Source organism: Myodes glareolus, chromosome 1, assembly GCF_982192425.1.
Source record: "Myodes glareolus chromosome 1, mMyoGla1.1, whole genome shotgun sequence".
Classification (NCBI taxonomy): Eukaryota; Metazoa; Chordata; class Mammalia; order Rodentia; family Cricetidae; genus Myodes; species Myodes glareolus.
Window position 1 is genome coordinate 138934826 of NC_142026.1, and position 20686 is coordinate 138955511.

General features: G+C 40.5%; 1 protein-coding gene across 3 annotated transcripts in view; it reads right to left on the bottom strand.

The window, feature by feature from the left end:
* Window positions 1-246: 246 nt before the first annotated feature.
* The window catches only part of C1H6orf118 (chromosome 1 C6orf118 homolog), a 28530-nt gene continuing 8090 nt past the window's right edge, over window positions 247-20686 (bottom strand). The window contains exons 3-10 of one of the 3 annotated variants that reach the window (XM_087895898.1): window positions 20266-20388; window positions 18864-18923; window positions 17218-17342; window positions 14903-14961; window positions 14183-14364; window positions 2697-2750; window positions 2150-2211; window positions 247-649 (exon numbers count right to left, since the gene is read on the bottom strand). In XM_087895898.1, coding sequence (XP_087752024.1) covers window positions 574-649; window positions 2150-2211; window positions 2697-2750; window positions 14183-14364; window positions 14903-14961; window positions 17218-17342; window positions 18864-18923; window positions 20266-20388 — 741 coding nt within the window. In that variant the 3' untranslated portion in view covers window positions 247-573. Of the gene's footprint in view, window positions 650-2149; window positions 2212-2696; window positions 2751-3064; window positions 6174-14182; window positions 14365-14902; window positions 14962-17217; window positions 17343-18863; window positions 18924-20265; window positions 20389-20686 lie in introns of those variants that run through there. The other 2 variants (XM_087895901.1, XM_087895902.1) reach the window with 2 other exon arrangements.

Consider the following 20686-nt stretch of genomic DNA (forward strand, 5'->3'; position numbering starts at 1 on the left):
CCTGCACGGCTGTGGATAGAAGCTGGCAGAAGTAAACCACTAGAAATCATGACTCCTAATCCCCATCACACTCTGTGCATCCAGGTCAGCGCTGGTGTGACCAGTCCCCATTACATGCTCCTTCTGTGGAAAACTAAGCTGCCCCAACCATGAAGAACTGAAATCCCCGAAATCATGAATACAAGCTAACCTCTGTTTCCTTCAGTTATTTCTGTCAGACCATCCGGCCACAACAATAAGCACGTGACCAGAATGGGTGTAGCGTTTATTGCATTAAAGAATGTATGGAAACATGTTAGCACATAGACAGGACTGGCATATAACACGGCAGGGTTAAATCGTCGTTCTTAATAAATATTTAAAGTGGTTTGTCCAGTTGAAAATTACTGAATAAAAGATGAACTAAGGACCAGGACACACATGGAAGAAGTCAAATGAATCACATGGAGCACACATCTATCAACACTGAGGAGGATGCAGATCCAGCGCTGACATTATTAGTGGGGAGTTGACAAAAAGAAACATCTTCGTGGAACTATCCCGGTGGTGGGCTCAGCAGTGGAGACCCCTCTGTCACTTTCCAAACTTTTGAGAGTCATCTTCTGCATCTTCTAAATCTGCATATTCCTTAATGAGATCCCAAATAATCCTTAAAATGCACAAGACATAAATGCAATGGATTAGGAAAAATAGACATTAAGGAGAAAAGTAAAAGTCCCAGTAAATATCCATTTTAGGACAAGTCTACCCGAACAGAGGAGATTGCAATCAACAAGCTTTCTTTTTGGTCATTTCATCATACGAGACTCGGCCTTGAATGCCGTAGGGTTTCTCTAGGACCTGAGGGGTACCCCCTACAGCATCTTCTGGGCTAACGATACCATGCGGATGACCCACCTTCTAACCCATCCATTAGTCAGAGTGGGGTCTGTGCAACCGTGACTGCCCTTTGCTCACTTCTGGAACAGCATAAGGAGCTGGGAGAGCGGTCCAGGTTCTCACTGCACATTCCTCTACCACGTGAGAGGGAAAGCATAGCCCCTGATTTCTGCCCTTCCCTACGACTACAGCCTGTCGGAACCTCATGCTAGCCAGAGATGTATGAGGAGGTGCCTGAAAGAGACCGTCTTTCTACATCAGGAAAAATAAATAAATAATAAATAAATGAGCCTCAGAGAGAAAAAGGGCTCTTTGTCCTTTGCCTTGTAACACAGACCCAATGCCTAGAAATAGCCACTGTGGGAGTCCACAGAAAAACACAGATGCACAGGAAGTTAGGGAAGCAAGACACTGCTGGGCCCAGGTCAAGGTGCATTGTTGAGGCCAGAGGAGAACTTGTAGAAGTCAGCCCCTTTCTGCCATGTAGGAGTCAAAGGCCAATTCAGCCTTAGGGATAAGTACATTTACCAGCTGAGCCTCTCCACTGGCTCCCATTTACTTTTTAAATTGAGAGTTTAGATGTATACAGGATTTCATTATGCTTTCATTACCATTAAAAGCCCTGTAATCTGAGCAAAGATTGCCACCCAAAGCCACATGCTATCCCCATACCATATTTCTGGTCCTTACCCCTGAGAATCTTCCCAATCCTTTAGCTTCTTCTAGTGAAATTATTTGCATATGGTTAGAGAAAATGTACATGTTGGTGTCTAGATCTTCAACTGATCACACGAGACAAGGCACGTGCATTTAAAGCAAACGCTCATCAGGGCTGCCAAAGTCCCGTCTCCTCTCAAGTGAACAATTTCTCAAGCACTCGAGCCCTTACCAGCACAGTATTTGGCACAGGGCTGGGGAGATCTCTCAGTGGGCAAAGCACATCCACCAAATTTAAGGACCAGAGTTCATACCCCCGGAACTCATGTAAATACCAGGTAGGCACTGAGGCAACCCCACCGCAAATCCCAACACTCAGAAGGGAGAGATGGACCTTTGGGGCAAGCTGCCTCATGAGACTAATCCTGTCAGTGACCTCTGGGTTCAAATGAGAGACTCTGCCTCAACAAATAAGTTAAAATAAATGAGAAAGAATCCCCACAGTAACCTGGGGCCTCGTGTGCACATCTCCATCTGCACACACGTGTGCCCACAGTTATGGAAAGGCACATTCACACACATACACATTTCAGAACACAGTATCAATGCTTACTGCCTCTCCTCTTCGCCGATCTTACTCTTTTTTATGAGCTGCTTGACTTGGTTTTCGATAACCTGCAGAGATATGAAAATCTTCCAATCATCTAGAACACCACAAAGTTGGTCATGCATAATGGCAATCAGACAGAATCAGAACTGGTGGCTCTACCAGGTATAGGACACTAACCACACCCTGCACAGCTCAGAGGTACACACAGCCAGGGTGTGCAGAACTATGTTGTAAGCGGCGATTGTCCCTGTGTGTTTGGAGTGTTCCACTCCTTACTGGCTATAGTGTTCATTGCTCTGATGGCAAGGTGCGTGGATAAGTTAGAGAGAGATGCAGTTATGATCATCATCACAATGTAGTGCGTCTTCACTAATACACTTGCTCACAAGAGTCCAGCTCTAGGCTGAAGCCTTCACAGCCAGACACAGCAAACACAGTAGATGGCTATTCTATAAGAAGAAAGCAGGCATTTTTGGGTGACTTATGACACAGGCAAGCAGACACGTCAGGAAATTTTTCTACAGATTTGCATATTAAAATGACATCTTACTTTTATTTTCTTCTTTAAGATTCTGTTGGTTGTTTCCGATTTTAAAGCTTCATTCTGAAAGCAAATGGTTTTAAAAGAAACGGTTAAGGCTTTATTTATGAAATTAAAGAAACATTATGAGACAGGCTTGGTTGTAAATTTAAGCATGCTCAGTACCACATCACTTTTGAAAAAGACATTTACTCTGGTCAGGCAAGGAGGTAGGCTAACTGCAGGTCTTCATCTCTCCCTGTGCTCCTCCAAATCTAATCCCCCATCTCATCCTCATCTCTGTAACAGACCACTTTCTGCAGCCTCCACACCCCTCACCTCTAGCTGCTCACACAGACCTTCCCCTCCTAATTTCCCTCCCGCCAGCCCCACCCCAACTCCAGCAGCTTTCCCAGGGAAGCTATAGGCTTTCTTCTCTTCTCTGTAACAGTCTCCTGCTTCAGCCTGCCATCCTTCTCTACCTATCTCCAGCACATCACACAGGTCTTCTCCTACTCTCCTCCCCACTCATCCTGCAACTCCAGCAGGCTTACCCTGGGAATCTGCCAGTCAAGCCTGTCAGAGAAGCAAGTATGCCAGGAAAGCAGGTAGGTGAGGTTCAGATCATCATTCCCCCTCCTCTCCTCCATAGCTAATCCCCAAGTCTTATCCCCAGCTGTAAAGCAGGCTACCTCTCATGGCCTGTCATCATGCTCTGCCTCCATTCCCAGGGAACTAAACAGATCCTGGGGGAATGCCCCACCTTCCTCCCTCCTTTAGACCCCCTCAGTCCCACCCCTGCTAATACATACCCATACCCATTCCTAAGTGTCAGCTCCAAGACCTAGAAAACACAGCTTACCAGTAGCCACCCTAGAGGATCCCACAAGAACTTCTTACCATGCAACACACAACCACCACCCTCTCCAGAACCAGAGAGGGAAACAGAAACCAAGAAACAAAACATCTACCCAACCAAGGCAAGACCAGATATCAGCACCTAGAATTATAATCTTCCCAAATCCACATGCCTAGAGGCCAACATTAAAACACAATACAAACAGCTACCACAATATGTTGCCACCAGAGCCCAACAACCCTACTGCCGAAGGCCCTCAGTATTGCAACGTAGCTAAAGCACACACGGAAAGACCGTAAACTAGCCTTTGCAAATATGATAGAGGTTCTTAAAGAGGAAATAAGTAAACTTTTAAAGAAACCTATGGGAAAACAACAATGGGAGGAAATGAACAAAACAGTTCAAGATAGAAGTAAAAATCAATAAAGAGAACCCAAACTGAGGGAAATCTGGAAATGAAAGAACATTGCCCAATCCATTATGAGACTGCAATTACAGATACCCAAACCACACAAAGACCCACAGAGAAAACTAGAGACCAATTACCCTTATGAATATTGATGCAAAACTCTCAATAAAATATTTGCAAACAATACAAGAGGTTATTACAAAAAGATCATCCACACTGTAGCATGATAAATAAAAACACAGAAAAAGAAATTAGGTTTAACCTGAAGGACAGAAAAGCAAAACAGCCAATCACTGGCTCTTACCTCCAACTCAGTTTGAAAATGGTGATCCTGCCTTCAGGAATCTCAGAATGAGACTGTCTGAGAGTTGTCTCTTCCCAGCCCCTCTAGGTCTAGGATTAAAAGCATGCACCACTACCACCTAGTTTTTATGCAACTAGTGTGGCTACTGGGATTAAAGGTGTGTTTTACCACTGTCTGGTGTGTAAGACTGACTAGTGGAGCTGTTTCAATCTCTGAACTTCAGGCAAGTTTTATTTATTTAAATACAAATGAAATATCACTACATTTTCCCTTTTTATCTAATATTAAAAAGAAAGGCTATCACTAATATAAGAAAAACTATATACAATAGATACAATGACTATATACTTACACAGGCAATAAGTACATCAACAATGTCTAGTTCATTTGCATTTGGCAGATTCAGAGAAAATACTCCATATCTATCCTATCTTGGTGAGTTCAAAGCCTTATACCTAATTCACTTTCTATCATAACTTGCTTTTGCATCTGGTAAACTATAACTACTTAACCTTCAACTCCCTCAGAGACACAAGAAGGAAATATTAGTAACTGAGTAAGCAGGAAGTGTGAGCAAGCTACTTCTGAAAAATGTGAGAAATGACAGAACCCGCTGGCTGCCTGGACAGTCACCCGAAGTTCTTCTGCAGCATTGGGGCATCTGTCTTTGGCCTACAAGCCAAGCATATTCAATAGACTTTTCTGTGAGGTGGGATAATCCGAAGGGCTGTCCCTCCTTGTCTTGACAATGTTTAGCACTCACTTTCTTTTGTGTCCTGCTTGTCCAGTTAGGAAAGCAGTCAAGGCAAGGGCATTTTCTTGCCCAGTTGCTTACTTTTGTCACAAAGTAAGTAAACTCCATGTGGAGTTTCTTAGATGCCCATTTCCTTTACTGAAGTAGATTGGTGCTGCCAGGAGCAGATATGTCTCATTGTCATAAAAAAAGAAACTATGTTATTAAAACATCTTAAATGCCATATTCTGTAGTTCTCTGAAATGTTTGAAGATGACCTGTCTATCTAAAATATGAATTTATTTGACCTTGAAAACATACCTAATGTGACTACAAATTCAATTACAATAGATGATTAATCACTAACTTTTTATTTCCTTATTATCCAAAGCAGTTGTTAATAATAATTTTCAAGGACTAGAAATTTGTATTGAATTGTTAAATGAGTTGTATAGGCATAATACCTTGAACAGAGTAGAAATATATATGCAGTACGTTCTAATAAAATTATTCTCAAATTTGTATAAATATACAAATTTGTATACAATAAACAAGAGTTTAATCCAACGTAAATTGTTTAAAACTAGTAGCTGCTTTTTAAAAGTAAATTTAATAATCTATCTTTTTATCTTTTATCTATATCCACCATTTTCTTTTCAGAGTAGATTCAATAATCTACCCTTTTATTCTATCATATCTATATCCCCCTTTTTCTCTTCAAAATGAGAAACTTGAATCTAATTTCCTTTGTTTAGTGTTTTCCTGACCATTACCAATTATAACTTGAAACTATCACCCTAAACAATAACAAATATCCATAATCCATTGAGCAACCAAAAACTACCCACCCCATTTTTTAAGAATGTACACATTGTACTCTTAAATTTACTTCCTTCTGTCTGGGGGTTACAGTATCTTTAGGGTATCCTGAAAAAACAATTTGAGTTGTCAGGTTCTGGAGAGGTAGCTATATCATTTTTTGTTTAATCTATGGGTAATGGGAAAGTGCCAGGCTTGTCTCAAGTCCTGGCTAGAGCAGTCTGCTAGACTGGATCATCTCTGCTAACCACTTGAAATTATTCTGAGCAGTCTGTAGTCCAAAGTTGATCACTGAGTGGTATATTCAGCTAAATGACATTATATGAACCAAGTGGAATCAGTTGTGCCACCCCATCTTCTTCTTGGAGACTTCAGAGATTACTCTAGGAAAATGGAAAAATTAAACATTGTTCACAACAAAATGGAAAGTTTGAATTGATAGATATGAATAAAGAAAGGTACCACAGAGACAAAAATAGGTATGGGGGTAGTAGAATTTTTGAAAGCAGAGTTTTGATAACCTTAGTTACTAGGTTTTTACCTTTCTTCTGTCCCATACCAGGTGGCTCTCCTGATATGAGACAGAAACTCTGAATTTTTCTTTAAACAACATACTAAGACTTAGAGAAGGAGAGCCACAGTTCAACTCCAAAGCCAGCTTTAATTTGTAAGTGAGTTGGGACTACCATTATATTGAGAAGTAAGAAGATATGTATGTTTAGGTAGTAAGATTTTACCCTACAGAGAATACTAGTATCATAAGTTAGATTTTTCTTTGCTTTGGATTTTTCTGATTAGCTATATTTTCTTCTTTAGGCATATAGATGTCCAAGGTCTTTTGACTTCTCAAAAATGGATACTTTCTGTTTTACTGCGAAGATAAGAACAGAACCCTGTCATAACTCTTGTGATATTTCCTTACAACTTGTATAATTGTCCCCTCAGTGAAGGAGCTTTCATTTCTCTTATCAAGATATTTCTCCTTTTCAAACTGAATCTTGATTAATTTTGATGGCATCCATAGCTTTTCTTTTTATGTGGAAACAAGAGCAAAACACCTGCCCCAGTGTAGCACATCTCCAGGTTTCCATTCTGAGGTCAACACATCCTTGAAATACACTGACTGATTTAGTTCAAAAGTTTTCTCTATTGCCCAATGGCTTTCTCCAGTTGTTGTTCCTTTCTCATAACCATAAGAAAATTCAAGGATAATAAAGCATTAGGCAATCTATTTTGGGAGTGTATTTACCATCCTTTTTATTTTTTGACATATTCTTTATAGTTTGATCTTTCTCTAACTTACTGACCTACAGGATTGTTTATTATACCTATAATGTGCTTTGTATTATAATAAGAAAAAATCTATTTCATTTTCTTAGCTGGGGCATTGTCTGTTTTTATTTTTACAGGTATACCAATGATGGCCTTAACTTTTAGCAAATGTGTGATTACTGAATCAGCTGTTTCTGAATTCAAAGCAGTTGCCCATTTAAAACCCGAATAGGCATCAATGGTGTGATGTACATATTTTAATTTTCCTAATTTTTGTGCTAGAGAACCTGGAAGACCCATATTAGATTGGATGTGTGATATGAACATGGGATGATGCCTACTTCTGATTATATCATATACTTGAATAAATAATAAAGTCAGTTTTGTATCATCTGGTATAAATTTAGTGGTTTCTGTATGCAAAACAATTCTTTCTTCATATTGTGAATCAGTAACTATTTTGAGAGATTCTTTAAAATCCCTTAGTACAATAAAATTAGCATAATTCTGACTTTTAGACAGAATCATAAGGGCTTTGTTCCAATTTACTTTGATTTTCTGATTTGTAACCTGCCTTTCTTGATTTATTTGCATCAGTATAGAATGTAGGGGCTCCAGTTACTGGTGTGCCCCATACAGTGTGAGAAAGGAACCAATTAGCTCTCTTTATAAGTCAAGTTCTCTCACTTTTTGGGATAGCTGTTGCTAATCACTCCCCAAAAACTTACTACAAGCTCTTTGCCAACATTTACCTTCTTTCTGTAATCTGTTAATTTCATCATTAGTGAATGGCACTACAATTTCTGCAGGATCTATTCCTGAAAATTGATGAAGTCTCAATTTTCCTTTTATAATAACTCAGAGACCTTTTCCATATACATTTTTAAATTTTTTACTTGGTTTATGTGGTTGAAAGTTCCATTCTAAGATAATATCTTCCCTCTTCATTAAAATTTCTGTAGAGAATTGTTAAGAGGGTAATATGATCAGAATGCAGTTAAGATTTGGATTCACATGACCTACATGTGCCTTCCATAATTTCTCTCCAATCAAAGTAAATTCTCTCTCAACTTCAGCTGGTATTTCCCTGGGATTATTTAAGCACTTGTCACAATCTAAGGTTTTGTTTAAATTCATAGGTTCATCAACTTTTATCCAAATAGTGAGCCATAGATTGAAAATGTCTCCTAGCACTCTGTGAAAGTGATTAAGAGTCTGCAATTGATCTCTCCTAATTTTGATTTCTTATGGTCTAAATTTCTGTAAACCTACTTTATAACCTAAATAATTTATAGGATCTCCTCTTTGTATTTTTTCAGGAGCAATTTGTAGTCCATACAAGGCAATGTTCTGCAAACATTTTTTCTAAAGTATCTAGATTTGAATCAGAGAATAAAATGTCCATGTAATATTAAACTACAAATTTAGAAAATTGCTTACATATCATTTCCAAAGGCTGACTTACAAAAATAGCTAGTGGAGCTAGCTAATATTTTCCATGGGAGAATCTTCTATTGATATCCTTTAACAGGCTGAAAATTACTATAAGTAGGCACTATGAAGGCAAATTTATCTATGTCCTTTTCTTAAAGATATAGTGAAGAAACAATCTTTTAAACCAATAACTATAAGAGGCCCTCCTTTAGGCAATATAGAAGACAAAGGAATTCCAGATTGTAGGGAGCCCATTGACTAAATCACCTTATTAAAAGCTCTAAGATCTGTTACCATTCTCCATTTTCCAGATTTCTTTTTGGCAACAAAGGAGAATTCCAAAGGGTGAATAATTCTTCAATATGCTGAGCATCTATCTGCTCCTATACCAACTGTTCTAATTCCTATAGTTCCTCTATCATTAAAGGCCATTTCTTATATATAGGTTTGTCTGTCAACCATTTTAAGAGTAAGGCCATTGGTACCTCTGAGTGTTTGCCAGTTGTTCTATGTTTTTGTACAGCCTGAATTGTCAGTGATGGTTTTTTACAGTAGCTAATAATATTATTCCTAGAAATATGAGTTGGTTTATGGTATATTTCTGAGAATGTAGAAATGTTAATCTGAGTATTCCATTGTCACATCTGTACCTTTATATAATAATGCTATTTATTCATACTCTCAGTTTTGGTCTTAGATTCTTTATAGAAGTCTGCCAAAATATGTGATTTTTGTTTCCTATTGGAATTTTTTATTCACCCTCCATGGTTATTCTATCATCCAGAGTAGTATGGTTTTTTTTTTTTACAATGGGTATTGGATTTTCTAATTTTCCTGAAGAGTCATGTCCTCCACAGTGACTGGGAACGTCTGCACATTTGACCTTGGGGGCATGCAAGAGGCCCCCCAAAGAGTTTTCAAATGTTACCGGGTCGCATTGTTTGTCTCTTATTGATCTACATTCATTGGTCCAGTGTTGGCCTTTATCACATCTTCTGCATAATCCAGAAAATTGAGGCCTTCTATTTGGGTCACTCTAAGAAGAAACATTATTTCAAGGAACACCCTGTCTAGAATCCCTTTTCAGATGGCCTATTCTACCACAAGTAAAATATTTGGTATTTTGGCGTCTCTTCATACCTTTGAAAATTGCTTTTCCTACTCAAGCCTCAGTGTTGTAGTCAAAGGACTCAACATTGACTGTGTGTAGGATCCAATCATCTATTGGTGATAATCTGACTTTTAAGTACCTAAGTATCTTTTCTGCATTCTAAGATAGCATTTTCAAAGCCAGAGATTCAATGAGTACTCATCAAACTTCTGAATCTGTTACCCCTATTTTTACAGCTTCAGTTAGTCTTTGCAAAAAGTCATTAAATGTTTCTCTTGGGCCTTGTATAACCTTAGTATATGAATCAATTAATTTTTCTAGTTCTTGAATCTTGTCCCAAGCATTCAAGGCTGCTGTGCAGCATGGAGCAAAGTGTATTCATTGTTTATACCTTGACTATCCAGATCAGCATAAGAGCCCTCACCAAGAATTTTATCTTGGGAGGCCTAAAAACCTGTGACTTTACCTTGATGTTCAAGAGCTTAACTTCCTCTCTCCCATAACTCTTCCACTGCAGCTGTGGACCATGTTCTAATACGGCTGAGAGTAACTGAAGTCAATCATGAGGAGTAATCTTATTTCTTGAAGTCCATGTCTTTACCAACTGCCTCACATATGGTGAATGCATGCAATAAGATACTACTGCTTGCTTAATATCTTTTAGCTCTTTCATACATACAGGTTCCCATTTACATTCTATATATCCTTTTGAGTGTTTACTATTTGCTGGCTTTTCTTGGGGAGGGGGTTTCAACCTGAGGATTAGAAAAGCAAAGCAGTCAATCACAAGAGAGACCTTTTACCTTTGCCAAATCTCCAGACCAAAGGGGCGAGATCCTCTATCCACAAATCCTCAGACCCACACTCCAGTAAGTTCCTGTATCTTCCCCTTTATATTCCTCTCTTCACCCAGACATATCATTCCTGTCTCCACCTTCCTAGTTTTGGTATTAAAGGTGTGTGACTCCCAAATGATGGGATTAAAAATGTGAGCCACGACCACTAGATCTGTTTCTGGATTAATCTCATGTAGCCCAGGGTAGCCTTGAACTCACAAAGATTTGTCTGCCTCTGTCCCCCAGGTTTTGGGATTAAAGGTGTGTGCCATCACTCCTTGGCCTGTATGGCTGACTAGTGTGGCTGCTTTGCCCTCTGATCTTCAGGCAACCTTTATTTCTCAAAACACAAATAATATACAACTATATAGACACCTATGAGGAGGATCCATTGTTGGCTTTTCAGAAATAGTAACAGGATAAGGAGCTAAAACACTTAATAAGTTGTCTCTGTCTCTGAGAGATACTGGTGATGCTAAATCTTTATTATGGTCTTTTGTTTGTACCTTATCTACTTGCTTATTAGTTCTGACAAGTTCTTCAGCAGTTTCAAATATATGTATTACTGTCTTTTGTAAACTCTGAATTTCTTGACCTGTGAATATTTCTAATGGTTTCATCAAAGATAGCTATACATCATAATCAAGCAGACTTCATCCCAGAGATGCAGGGATGGTTCAGTATGTGAATATCAATAAATCTAATCTACTACATGAAAATCTTATAGAAAGACACCACGTAGTTGCTTCATTAGATGTGTTTAACAAAATCTAACACCACCTTCATGATACAATCTTTTGGAGAAATTGGGAATGCAAGGGTTATACCTAGACAAGTAAAGGTAGTTTACAGCAATCTCATAACCAGTATCAACTTAAATGCAGAGAAGCTCAAAGAAATTCCATTAAAATCAGGAACAAGCAAGTTTGTCTACTCTCTCTGTACCTAACCAATGTAATATTTGAAGTCTTAGCTAAAACAATAAGACAATGAAGGAAATTAAGGATATACAAATGGAAAGGATGAAGTCAAAGTATCTTTATTTGAAGAAGATATGATAGTATACATAAATGATCCTAAAATCTCTAACTGGAGATACCTACAGTTAACAAACACTTCCAATAAATTAACTGGATACATAATTAACTGACAAAAATCAGTAACTGTTCGTTATACAAGTAACAATCAGACTAAGAAAGAAATAAGGTAAACAAACCTGTCATATAACCTCAAATAATATAAAATATCTTGGAATAACTCTAGTCAAGCAAATGAAAGACTTGTATGTTTAAACTTCAAGTCTTTGAAGAAAATACCAGAAGATGAAAAGATCTCCCATGTCCATGAATTGAATTAACATAGTAAAAATGGCCATCCTACCAAAAGCAATCTACAGATTCAGTGCAATACTCATCAAAATTCCAACACAATTCTTCATAGATTTTGAAAGGACTATTCTCAGCTTCATATGGAAACACACACACATACACACCACACACACACACACAAACAGGAGAGTTAAACAAACCTAAACAATAAAAAACTGCTTGAGATCTAACCATTTCTGATCTCAAATTATACAACAAAGCTATAGTAATTTTTTTAAAAAAATAGAATGGTATTGGCATAAAAACAGACATTTATCAAGAGTATTAAATTGAAGTCCCAGACATAAACCCACACACCTATGGACACCTGATTTTTTTTATAATGAAAACACAGACATACACACTGGAACAAAAGGCAGTATCTTCAACAAATAGTCCTAATCAAACCAAATGGCTGTATGTAGAAGAATGCAAATGGATTCATATTATTACCCTGCATAAAACTCAAGTCCAAGTGGATCACAGACCTCAACATAAAACCAGAGGCACTTAACCTAATAGAAGAGAAGGTGGGGAAATAGCCTTGAATGCATTAGGACAGGAAAAGACTTCCTGAACAGATCACTGACAGCACAGACACTAAGATCAACAATTAATAAATGGAACCTCATGATACTGAAAAGTTTCTGCACAGCAAAGGACACCATCAAGTGGACAAAATGGCTGCCTACAGAATGGGAAAAGATTTTTATCAACTATATATCTGATATATCCAAAATATACAAAAAACTAAAAAATTCTAGATATCAAGAAAACAAATAACCCATTCAAGATGTCGTACTGATATAAACAGAATTCTCCAAAGAGGAAATTCAAATGCCCTGCAGTAGACAACAACAGAAAACTCAGCAGCAGCACTGGAGGTTCCCTGTCTCACAATGCTGTATCAGGGTTCTTTCTGTTCTTTCAATCTTAGCTTTTATTTTTATTTATATGCTTTTCTTCTCTCTCTTTACCCTACAGAGTCTTTGTGTACACATTATGGCTTCCAGATTAGTATTTTGATGATATTCCTGAGTGTGTGAGTAAATGGGTCTCTTTTTCTTGTACCTTTTCTTGGACCATTTTCCTTCTGTTTGGTTTTTTGTTCAACCTTGATGTGTTAGTTTTTGCTTCATCTTATTATACTTTATTTCAGTATTTTCCCCATAGAAGTCTATTTGTTTTCTAATGAGAGACAGAAAGGAGGTATATCCAGATGGGAGGGGATGTAGGAGGGAACTGGAAGAAGCAGAGGGAGAGAAAACCATAGTCAGGATTAGTGTGTGATTTTAAAAATCTATTTTCCATAAAAGGAAAACAAAAAATAGGTATTAGAATCATTAACTAAGAGACGCTATAGTGGGAAAGAGCCTGTAGACACTGAACCCAGTAGAACTCCTCAGTTATCTGTTTCTAGAAACAAGGGGAGTCATAAATGCAGAAGAACGGAATGAAAGCATACTTTTAACCCAGTACTTGGGGAGTGGAGGCAGGAAGATTAGGAGTTCAAGGTCATCCTTAGCTTTGAGGTCACATGGGTTACATGGCACCTGTCTCAAATCAACAAAATAGTACACATATATTTTACTTTATACACTTTGCTTTATCATGCTGGACAAATTTTGCTTTCTTTTCTTAGGAATTGAAGGTTGGTGACAAGCCTGTATCAAGCACGTCCAATAGCCCCAGTGAACTTCAGCATGTTGCAGAGATGGTTTATTTTTCTTTGTACTTAAAACAGTGTGTTGTTAAGCATGAAGTTGTCTGTCATAGAATTTAATCACAAGTTTACATGCACTGAGAAATCGAATAATTCTTGCAACCCATCTAATCATAGTGTTTGATTTCTGGTGGTGTCTGGAAACCAGTCCACAGCATCGTCCAGGTATGCTTGCATCCATAAATAACACACACAGTAGCATCAATAACTGATTGTTAGCATGGCTTGATCCTCCAGGTAGCTACACCGAATAGCTACAGGAACAGTGTTCAGTTAATACCCAGCATTCCCACCCATGATTTAGAGCAACACCACCCTTCTATGTATTTTGCAAGTCTTATTCTGCATTATAAACAGAACACACAGCACTGCTAAAATATATGGAACTAGCCACAAGAGGCCCTACTAGGTCACGCTTCACACAAGTTCCGTGCCAGTACTCACAGGGCTCCACAAACTCATGTCTCCTTTGTTTTTGTTTTCGCTAGGCCTTCACTGCTCTGTGTAGTCACTATACCTTCTGAGGTGAAAGCATATTTAGGACTAAGCTTCTTTAGATTTCACCCTGAATCAAATTGTTTTGTGGGTATCGTTAAGCGAAAAAAAATAATAATAATAAAGGAAATCTTTACGTGAATAATTTGCATACCTCTACACTTTTAATCCCATTCTCAGTGATATCCGACACTCTTGAATGCACCATCGTTTCCTTAATATGTTTCTCAAGTGCTTTAATCTCATCCCATTTTTCAAGGATTTCGCATCTCCTCTTCTCAACCTTCTCAATCAGAGTAAGTTGGTCCTCATCATTTTTGTTTCTATCAAAAGATTCTGGAGATAGTTTTGAAAGCAGTTACTCTGTTTAATATCTCAACACTTGTTAAGAATGCTGGGTGTATGATGTCATATGTTACATATAGCGGTAGTGTAACTATATATGTATATATTAGCTATATCATATAACTCAAGCACATTAATAAAAATGAACTGTTCTGAATAAATAGGATATTCCTCTCAACGTGGTTGCATACATGGTGGATGCCTTGCCTTGCAGACTCCAGGCTAAGTGGGAAGGGGCAGTTGTGAATGATGACAGAACCTCTACCAGGTTAGTTTTCTCTCAGTGCACACTTTTGAGAAACTGCATGAAAGGATGGAGCGGGGAGGGGTGCACAGCGCCCTGGGGAGACCAGTGTGAGCACCAAGCAGTTTGTTCAGGTTTAAGGAGAATCTGCTAAAGACTGAGGAACCGGAGGCTGAAGTGGGAGTAGGAATTAGGTAGGTGTATGGTGAAGGAGGAAAGGGAGGTGGACCAAGACACACAGAGAAGATACTAGAAAGGCAGCTGGCAGCTCTGGAAGGCACTCACCTGATTTCTCCTTAGCAGACTGCAGCAACAGGCTCTCCGCCTCCAGTTCATTTCTGAGTCTAAAAATCGATAGGAAAGCAGTCATACAACTGCAAGCCCTGCTTGGGCCTTATTGCACCTGACCATTTTATAACACAAGTCTTGCATGCGTGTATGTGCACATGTGTGTTCCTGCTGGTGAGTGTGCATGTGTATGCATATATGTGCACATTAGTGCATGTCTGTGTGTGTGTGTGCATATGCGTGCATGTGTGCCTGCCAGTGAGTGTGCATGTATGTGTGCATTAGCACATGTGTGTGTGTGCATGAATGTGGATACACTTGTGTATGACAGTGTGGATGTGCCTGTAACACACATACCAGTGAAGGCCTGGGGTTGATGTCAGGCATCATTCTTGATCACTCTCTATACACTAAAACAGGATCTCTCACTTGAACCAAAGCTAAGTATTCAGCTTGTCTAGCTAGGCTGCTGCACCAGAGGATCCTCTGTCTCCACCTCCCACATGTGTTTCCAGGGCAACCACCATACCAAACTTGAATTTCTATGGGTGCTAGGGATCTGGATTGACTCCCTCTTGGTCTACTCCCCAGCCTCAGTCATTGTGATTTCCCTGAGCCTGGCAGATAGGCTCGGAGCCCATGGTAGACACATTTGGCATGGCACTCTGAAGCAGGTCCTGCCTCACCCCCAGTCCCTCTCCGTACCTGACACCAAGTCTAACATGGTCTACAATGTTTCGCTCTTCCTATTGTCCTTGCAGGGTGTGTTGCCTTCTTCTCTGGGATTCATAGATAGAAAACTTCCCTTGTTTTAGGACTTGCCTAGGTCCCCCCTCATTGTCTGATATGATCACACCTGGACCTGACTCCTCCACTCAGGGCCTCTAAGAGTGTGACTATCTTCATGGAAGGAAGTGCACACAGGTCATAGTACAAATGTTTAAAAGTCGTATGTGAGGGACACATGGCTACAGGGGGCACTTATACATTAGGCCAAAACCTGAAGTATCACCTGCAAGACACAATGCAACATCCACAGCCAGTCCTCCATGTCCCTGGGGAGGGCAGGAACTATTGCAGCCAGGCTGTGAAAGAACTTTAGACCAAACTACAGTGAGAGACTGTAGGGCCCAGTTTACCCTTGTTTTTTGGAATGTATATTGAGGACAGTTTTTGGCCAGCTAACTAAGCATCCTGTTTGTTTCTATGTTTTTTTTTTTGTTCTAGTCTGGTGATTAGTTAAAGGGCATTATTTCATCTTTGGTATGGTAATTTCCCACCTGCCCAGGAGGATATCCTTATGCAACAGCCTAGTATATAGGTTTTCCCCTAAATTAAATAAAGCAGCATTCGGCTGATCTCCTTTCGAATGACCCAGGTCTCTTGTGTGTTTCTTTCAATCTCCAGGCCTTTGCCCGGACTCACAATCGGTACAGAGGCACACAAACTGTACCGAGAGGGTAACACAAAATCGGATGTTACAAGAGACAACAGCTTTCTCTGTCTGTTAACATTGACAGAAAATTCAGTGTTTTGCTTCTGAGGACTATTTTGTTGGGTTGGTTCAGAATGGCTACCGTCTATAGTCTTATATGTAAATTCTTAAAAATTACACGCTCTGCCCAATGGTGATGTCACTTTAGACAACTGCTCAGAGAGTTTCTTAGGATTTCTATTGCGATAAAGAGACACCATCATGATCAGAGCAACTCTTAAAAAGGAAAACATTTAATTGGGGTGGCTTACAATTTCAGAGGTTTTGGCTGTTATCATCATGGTGGAACTTGGCAGCATGCAGGCAGACATGGTGCTTGTAGATGGAGCCAAGATCCTACATCTTGATTTGCAGGCAAGAGGAAGTGGTCTGTCTCACTGGGTGTGACTTGAGCATGTATGAGACCTCAAAGCCTGCCTTCACAGTGACACACTTCCTGCAACAAGCCCACACCTACTCTGACAAGGCCACACCTCCTAACAGTGCCACTCCCTTTGGGGGCCATATTCTTTCAAACCACCACAGAGAAATTTCAGGGTTTTCTAAGTTAAGAAAATCAGAAGGCTCTCTCTTGCCAAGCTACCCTGAGTCCAATCAAGGAGACCTTCAGAGGCCTCCAACAGGCTTGCATGAGGTCCAGCACCATAGTCAGACACGCAACTGTTTGTGAAAGAGTCCTGGCTAACAGGACAACGTTGGTACAGGTAGCACATCATGCATGGAAATGCAGAAAAATGTGGATACTGTGCATCACAGTTTCAAGGTCTTGCTAAGTATCAGTGGAAACTTCACCAGCACCATGTAGCTGATTCCTTACCTGTCATTCTGCTCCAGGGCTGCTAGGGCAGCCTGCTCGAGCTTCCTCAGCTGCTCCTTGGCTTGTTCAATGTCTGTGCTGTGTACAGGGCTCTTCTCTAAACCCTTAACTTCTGACAGGAGCCGCTGCCAGGAGCAAGGCACACAAAGGGTAGGGTGGTCAGAGAGAGCAGAAGGCACTCTGGGCTCTTGCTCATATGTGGCCCAGGTGTCCTAAATGAGTGCATTGGGAGAGTTGGAGGAAGGAGCAAAATGATACTAAAGTTCCAAGTAGAATAATCTTCATAATAATTCAAGATTTTTATCATTCTAAGAGTTCTTAAGAATGGCAGGGGCATTCATGGTTTCTTTGTGGAACTGGATTGGGAAAAGACAAAGAAGAAAGGGCTGGGTACATCATTATCAACTATTTCAAAAATGTGATAGACAATCTGAATCTCTTATCTTTATGTAAACATAAAGAAATTGGGGCTCATTCTGGGTGACAAAGGCTTTTGTTTCTTTAGGTTCTGGGCTTTGAGAATGGAAAGAGAGAGTCCCAGAAGCTTGCCAGTTCCTCGCTTGGGTGTCTGATTGAGATGTGGGCGTGATTTTTTCTTTTCTGCCATTCCTCGGAGTAAGGCCTGTGACTGTAGGCGCTTCTCAGTCCTGATTTTACTTAAAATGCTGATTTAATTGATGATTGATTGATTGAACATGTATGTATATGAGGGTTTTGCCTGTATGTATGTTGTTTTATCACATGCATGTCTAGTGTTTGTGGAGGTCAGAACAGGGGTCAGATCTCCTGGAACTGAAGTCACAATGGTTGTGAACTACCATGTGGGTGCTGTAAACTGAACCTGACTCCTCTGCAAGAGCAGCCAGTGCTCCGAACTGTGACGCTCCCCCTCCAGGCCCTCAAAACCTATTATTACATAGCATTGAAAGTCTCAGAATACAGAATGTAATGTCCATGTGTGTTTTATTAAGATGTAATTTAGAACTCTGTATGCTAGAGGGTATATATATATATATGTGTGTGTGTGTGTGTGTGTGTGTGTGTGTATACATACATATATACTTAAGTGTACGTACACACACACACACACACACACACATATAAAGAAAGAAAGAAATTACATTTTCTACTTCACAAAATAGTTACTAATCTCAAGGTGCCAGGTTCTTGGAGCTTTTGGACTGTCTGTCATTCCCATAGGACATTTTTCACTAGAACTAGGGCACATTGACCTAATGACCCACTGACCCTACAGAGACTGTTGGGAAAAACTGCCATCAGTTACACGAGGAGACTGAGATCTGTGTTGTGGCTCTGGGTACACCTGCTGTGACAATGGGCCCACTCAGGGTAACAACAGGATGCTATTTCCTGGGAATCACTGCAGTACCACTTATGCCCCTCCCTAGTCACGTGGGTTGTGGTTAGGGAATGACCCCGTGCTGTGTGTCAATGTACAGCAACAATCTTGACCCATAATACTTTAGCTTCATATGAAGATCACCCCCCTAAAAAAAAAAACAGTTATTTCGCATGACAGAGGAACAAATAACCTGGGGCTTCCCAGATTGAGAGTGCTCTATTGCTCCTAAGTATGAAGCCATGAACATACAGGCTCACTCGGGGCCCTTCCTGGTGGTTGCTACCTTATACTGTGCTGTGGGCTGTGAGTCCAGAAGAGCTGCCATGTAGAGTTCGTATTCATCCTGTGGGGGAAAAAAAGTCACCAAATGGAAGGGCTTTTGTATGGGGGCGGAATACGTGGGTGTGTATATACATGTGCACAGGCATCCATGTGTGCACACAAGGGTCAGAGCTGATATCAGGCTTCTTCTAGCATTACCTACCCTATGCTCGCTCACAGATTGGCCAGCAAGTCTGGGATCTTTTTATGTCTGCCTTGCCCCAGCACTGGGATTCAGATGTGTGTATCATAACACTCAGGTTTTATGTGGGTGCAGGTTATTGAAACCCAGGTCCTGCAAGCACTTTGCCCACTGAGTTATGACCCAGCCCCAAGTATTATTTTTTTGCATGCATAAATCCCACAGGTATTAAGTATTTCAGTTAAAACTGCTTCAAGCATGAAGTCTAAAAATTGTTGATGCAATGTGTTAAAACACACACATACACATACACACACATACAAATTTATAACATTGAATTGTCATTGAATCCTATATTGACTACCAGCTACTGATCTGTTCAAGATGCTGTTGGAAAACATCCTGATGCACATCCAGCCATGCTATCCCTGCCATGTGTCATGGGGCAAGAGCCCCGGGAGATGAGCGGCAACACTGCCATCCTCATCCACCCCTTGTCCTCAGGGAAATCAGAGCACAGCACGGGCCTTGTGTTGGTTGAGATGAGACCGTTCCCCACAGGTCATGTATTTGAACACATGGGCCTGAGTTGGTGATACTTTGAGGAATGTAATGGAGCCTTCAGTTGGTGATGCCTAGGGAAAGAAGGGAGTCACTGAAGGCAGACTTTAAGTACATATAGCCTGGCTCTAGTTTCTGTTATTTCTCTCCACTTTCAGTGCACGGATAACAATGTGAGGGGCCAGCTTCTGCCGCCATATGTTTCTTGTCTGCTGCTATGACTTCTCACCGCCCCGATGGGCTCTAGCCCCCTGAAACCCAGTCTAAAATAAAGACCTTCTTTTCCTATCTTGTTCGTAGTCTGGGCATTTTAGCACAATGGCAGAAAATTAACACAGGCTTTATACAACTCAGCTTCAACCTGGATCCCACACAGCTACTTTTAGGGCAAAAATCACAAGGTCTAAGAGTCTGAACGTGTATATGCCACGTTGTTCTGAACTCATAGCTGGGGAGCTGTGGTGGGCAGTCACAGGCCTAAACAGCAAGTTAATCAGTGCTTGCTTCTCACGGCTCCCATGACGGACAGGAAGGAAGCAGATCCTCTGACTAATGACTTCCTCTGTGGAACTGTGTCATTGCTGTGAGGCCTGCGACCTCTCAGGAATGCAGTTTCTCCTGCATAGCTCTCAACCACGACGAGGAAAATGCCCCTTGTTACCTTAACCTCTTTCAGGAGGTCCCCGAAGATCAAAGAGCTGTTGCAAATATCCTCAAAGATTTCCCCAAAGACCTGCAGCCGGTTGAACTGCTGAGGATTGCAAGTGCATATCTTTTCAAGCTCCTGGAAGGAAGACGCACAGTCAGTCCCTAAAGGCGGTAGGGTCCCCACGTCCTTCTCAGAACAGTCTGTCCTTCTGAGGGTACAGTTGGAAAAGGCGATCCAGATGCTGGACTCTGCAGAGTGGGTGGCAATCAGGAAGCCACTGATAGCCTTCCTTCCACAGTTGCTCAGAGCCTGGTCACTTGTGAGCGTTTGTGTCTGCTCATTTTCTCTCTCCACCCCTACCTCCTGCACTCAGAAGTTCATCTTCTACCCCCTTCCCCTGCCCCTTCCCTTTCTCACAGAATTCTCGCTCCTA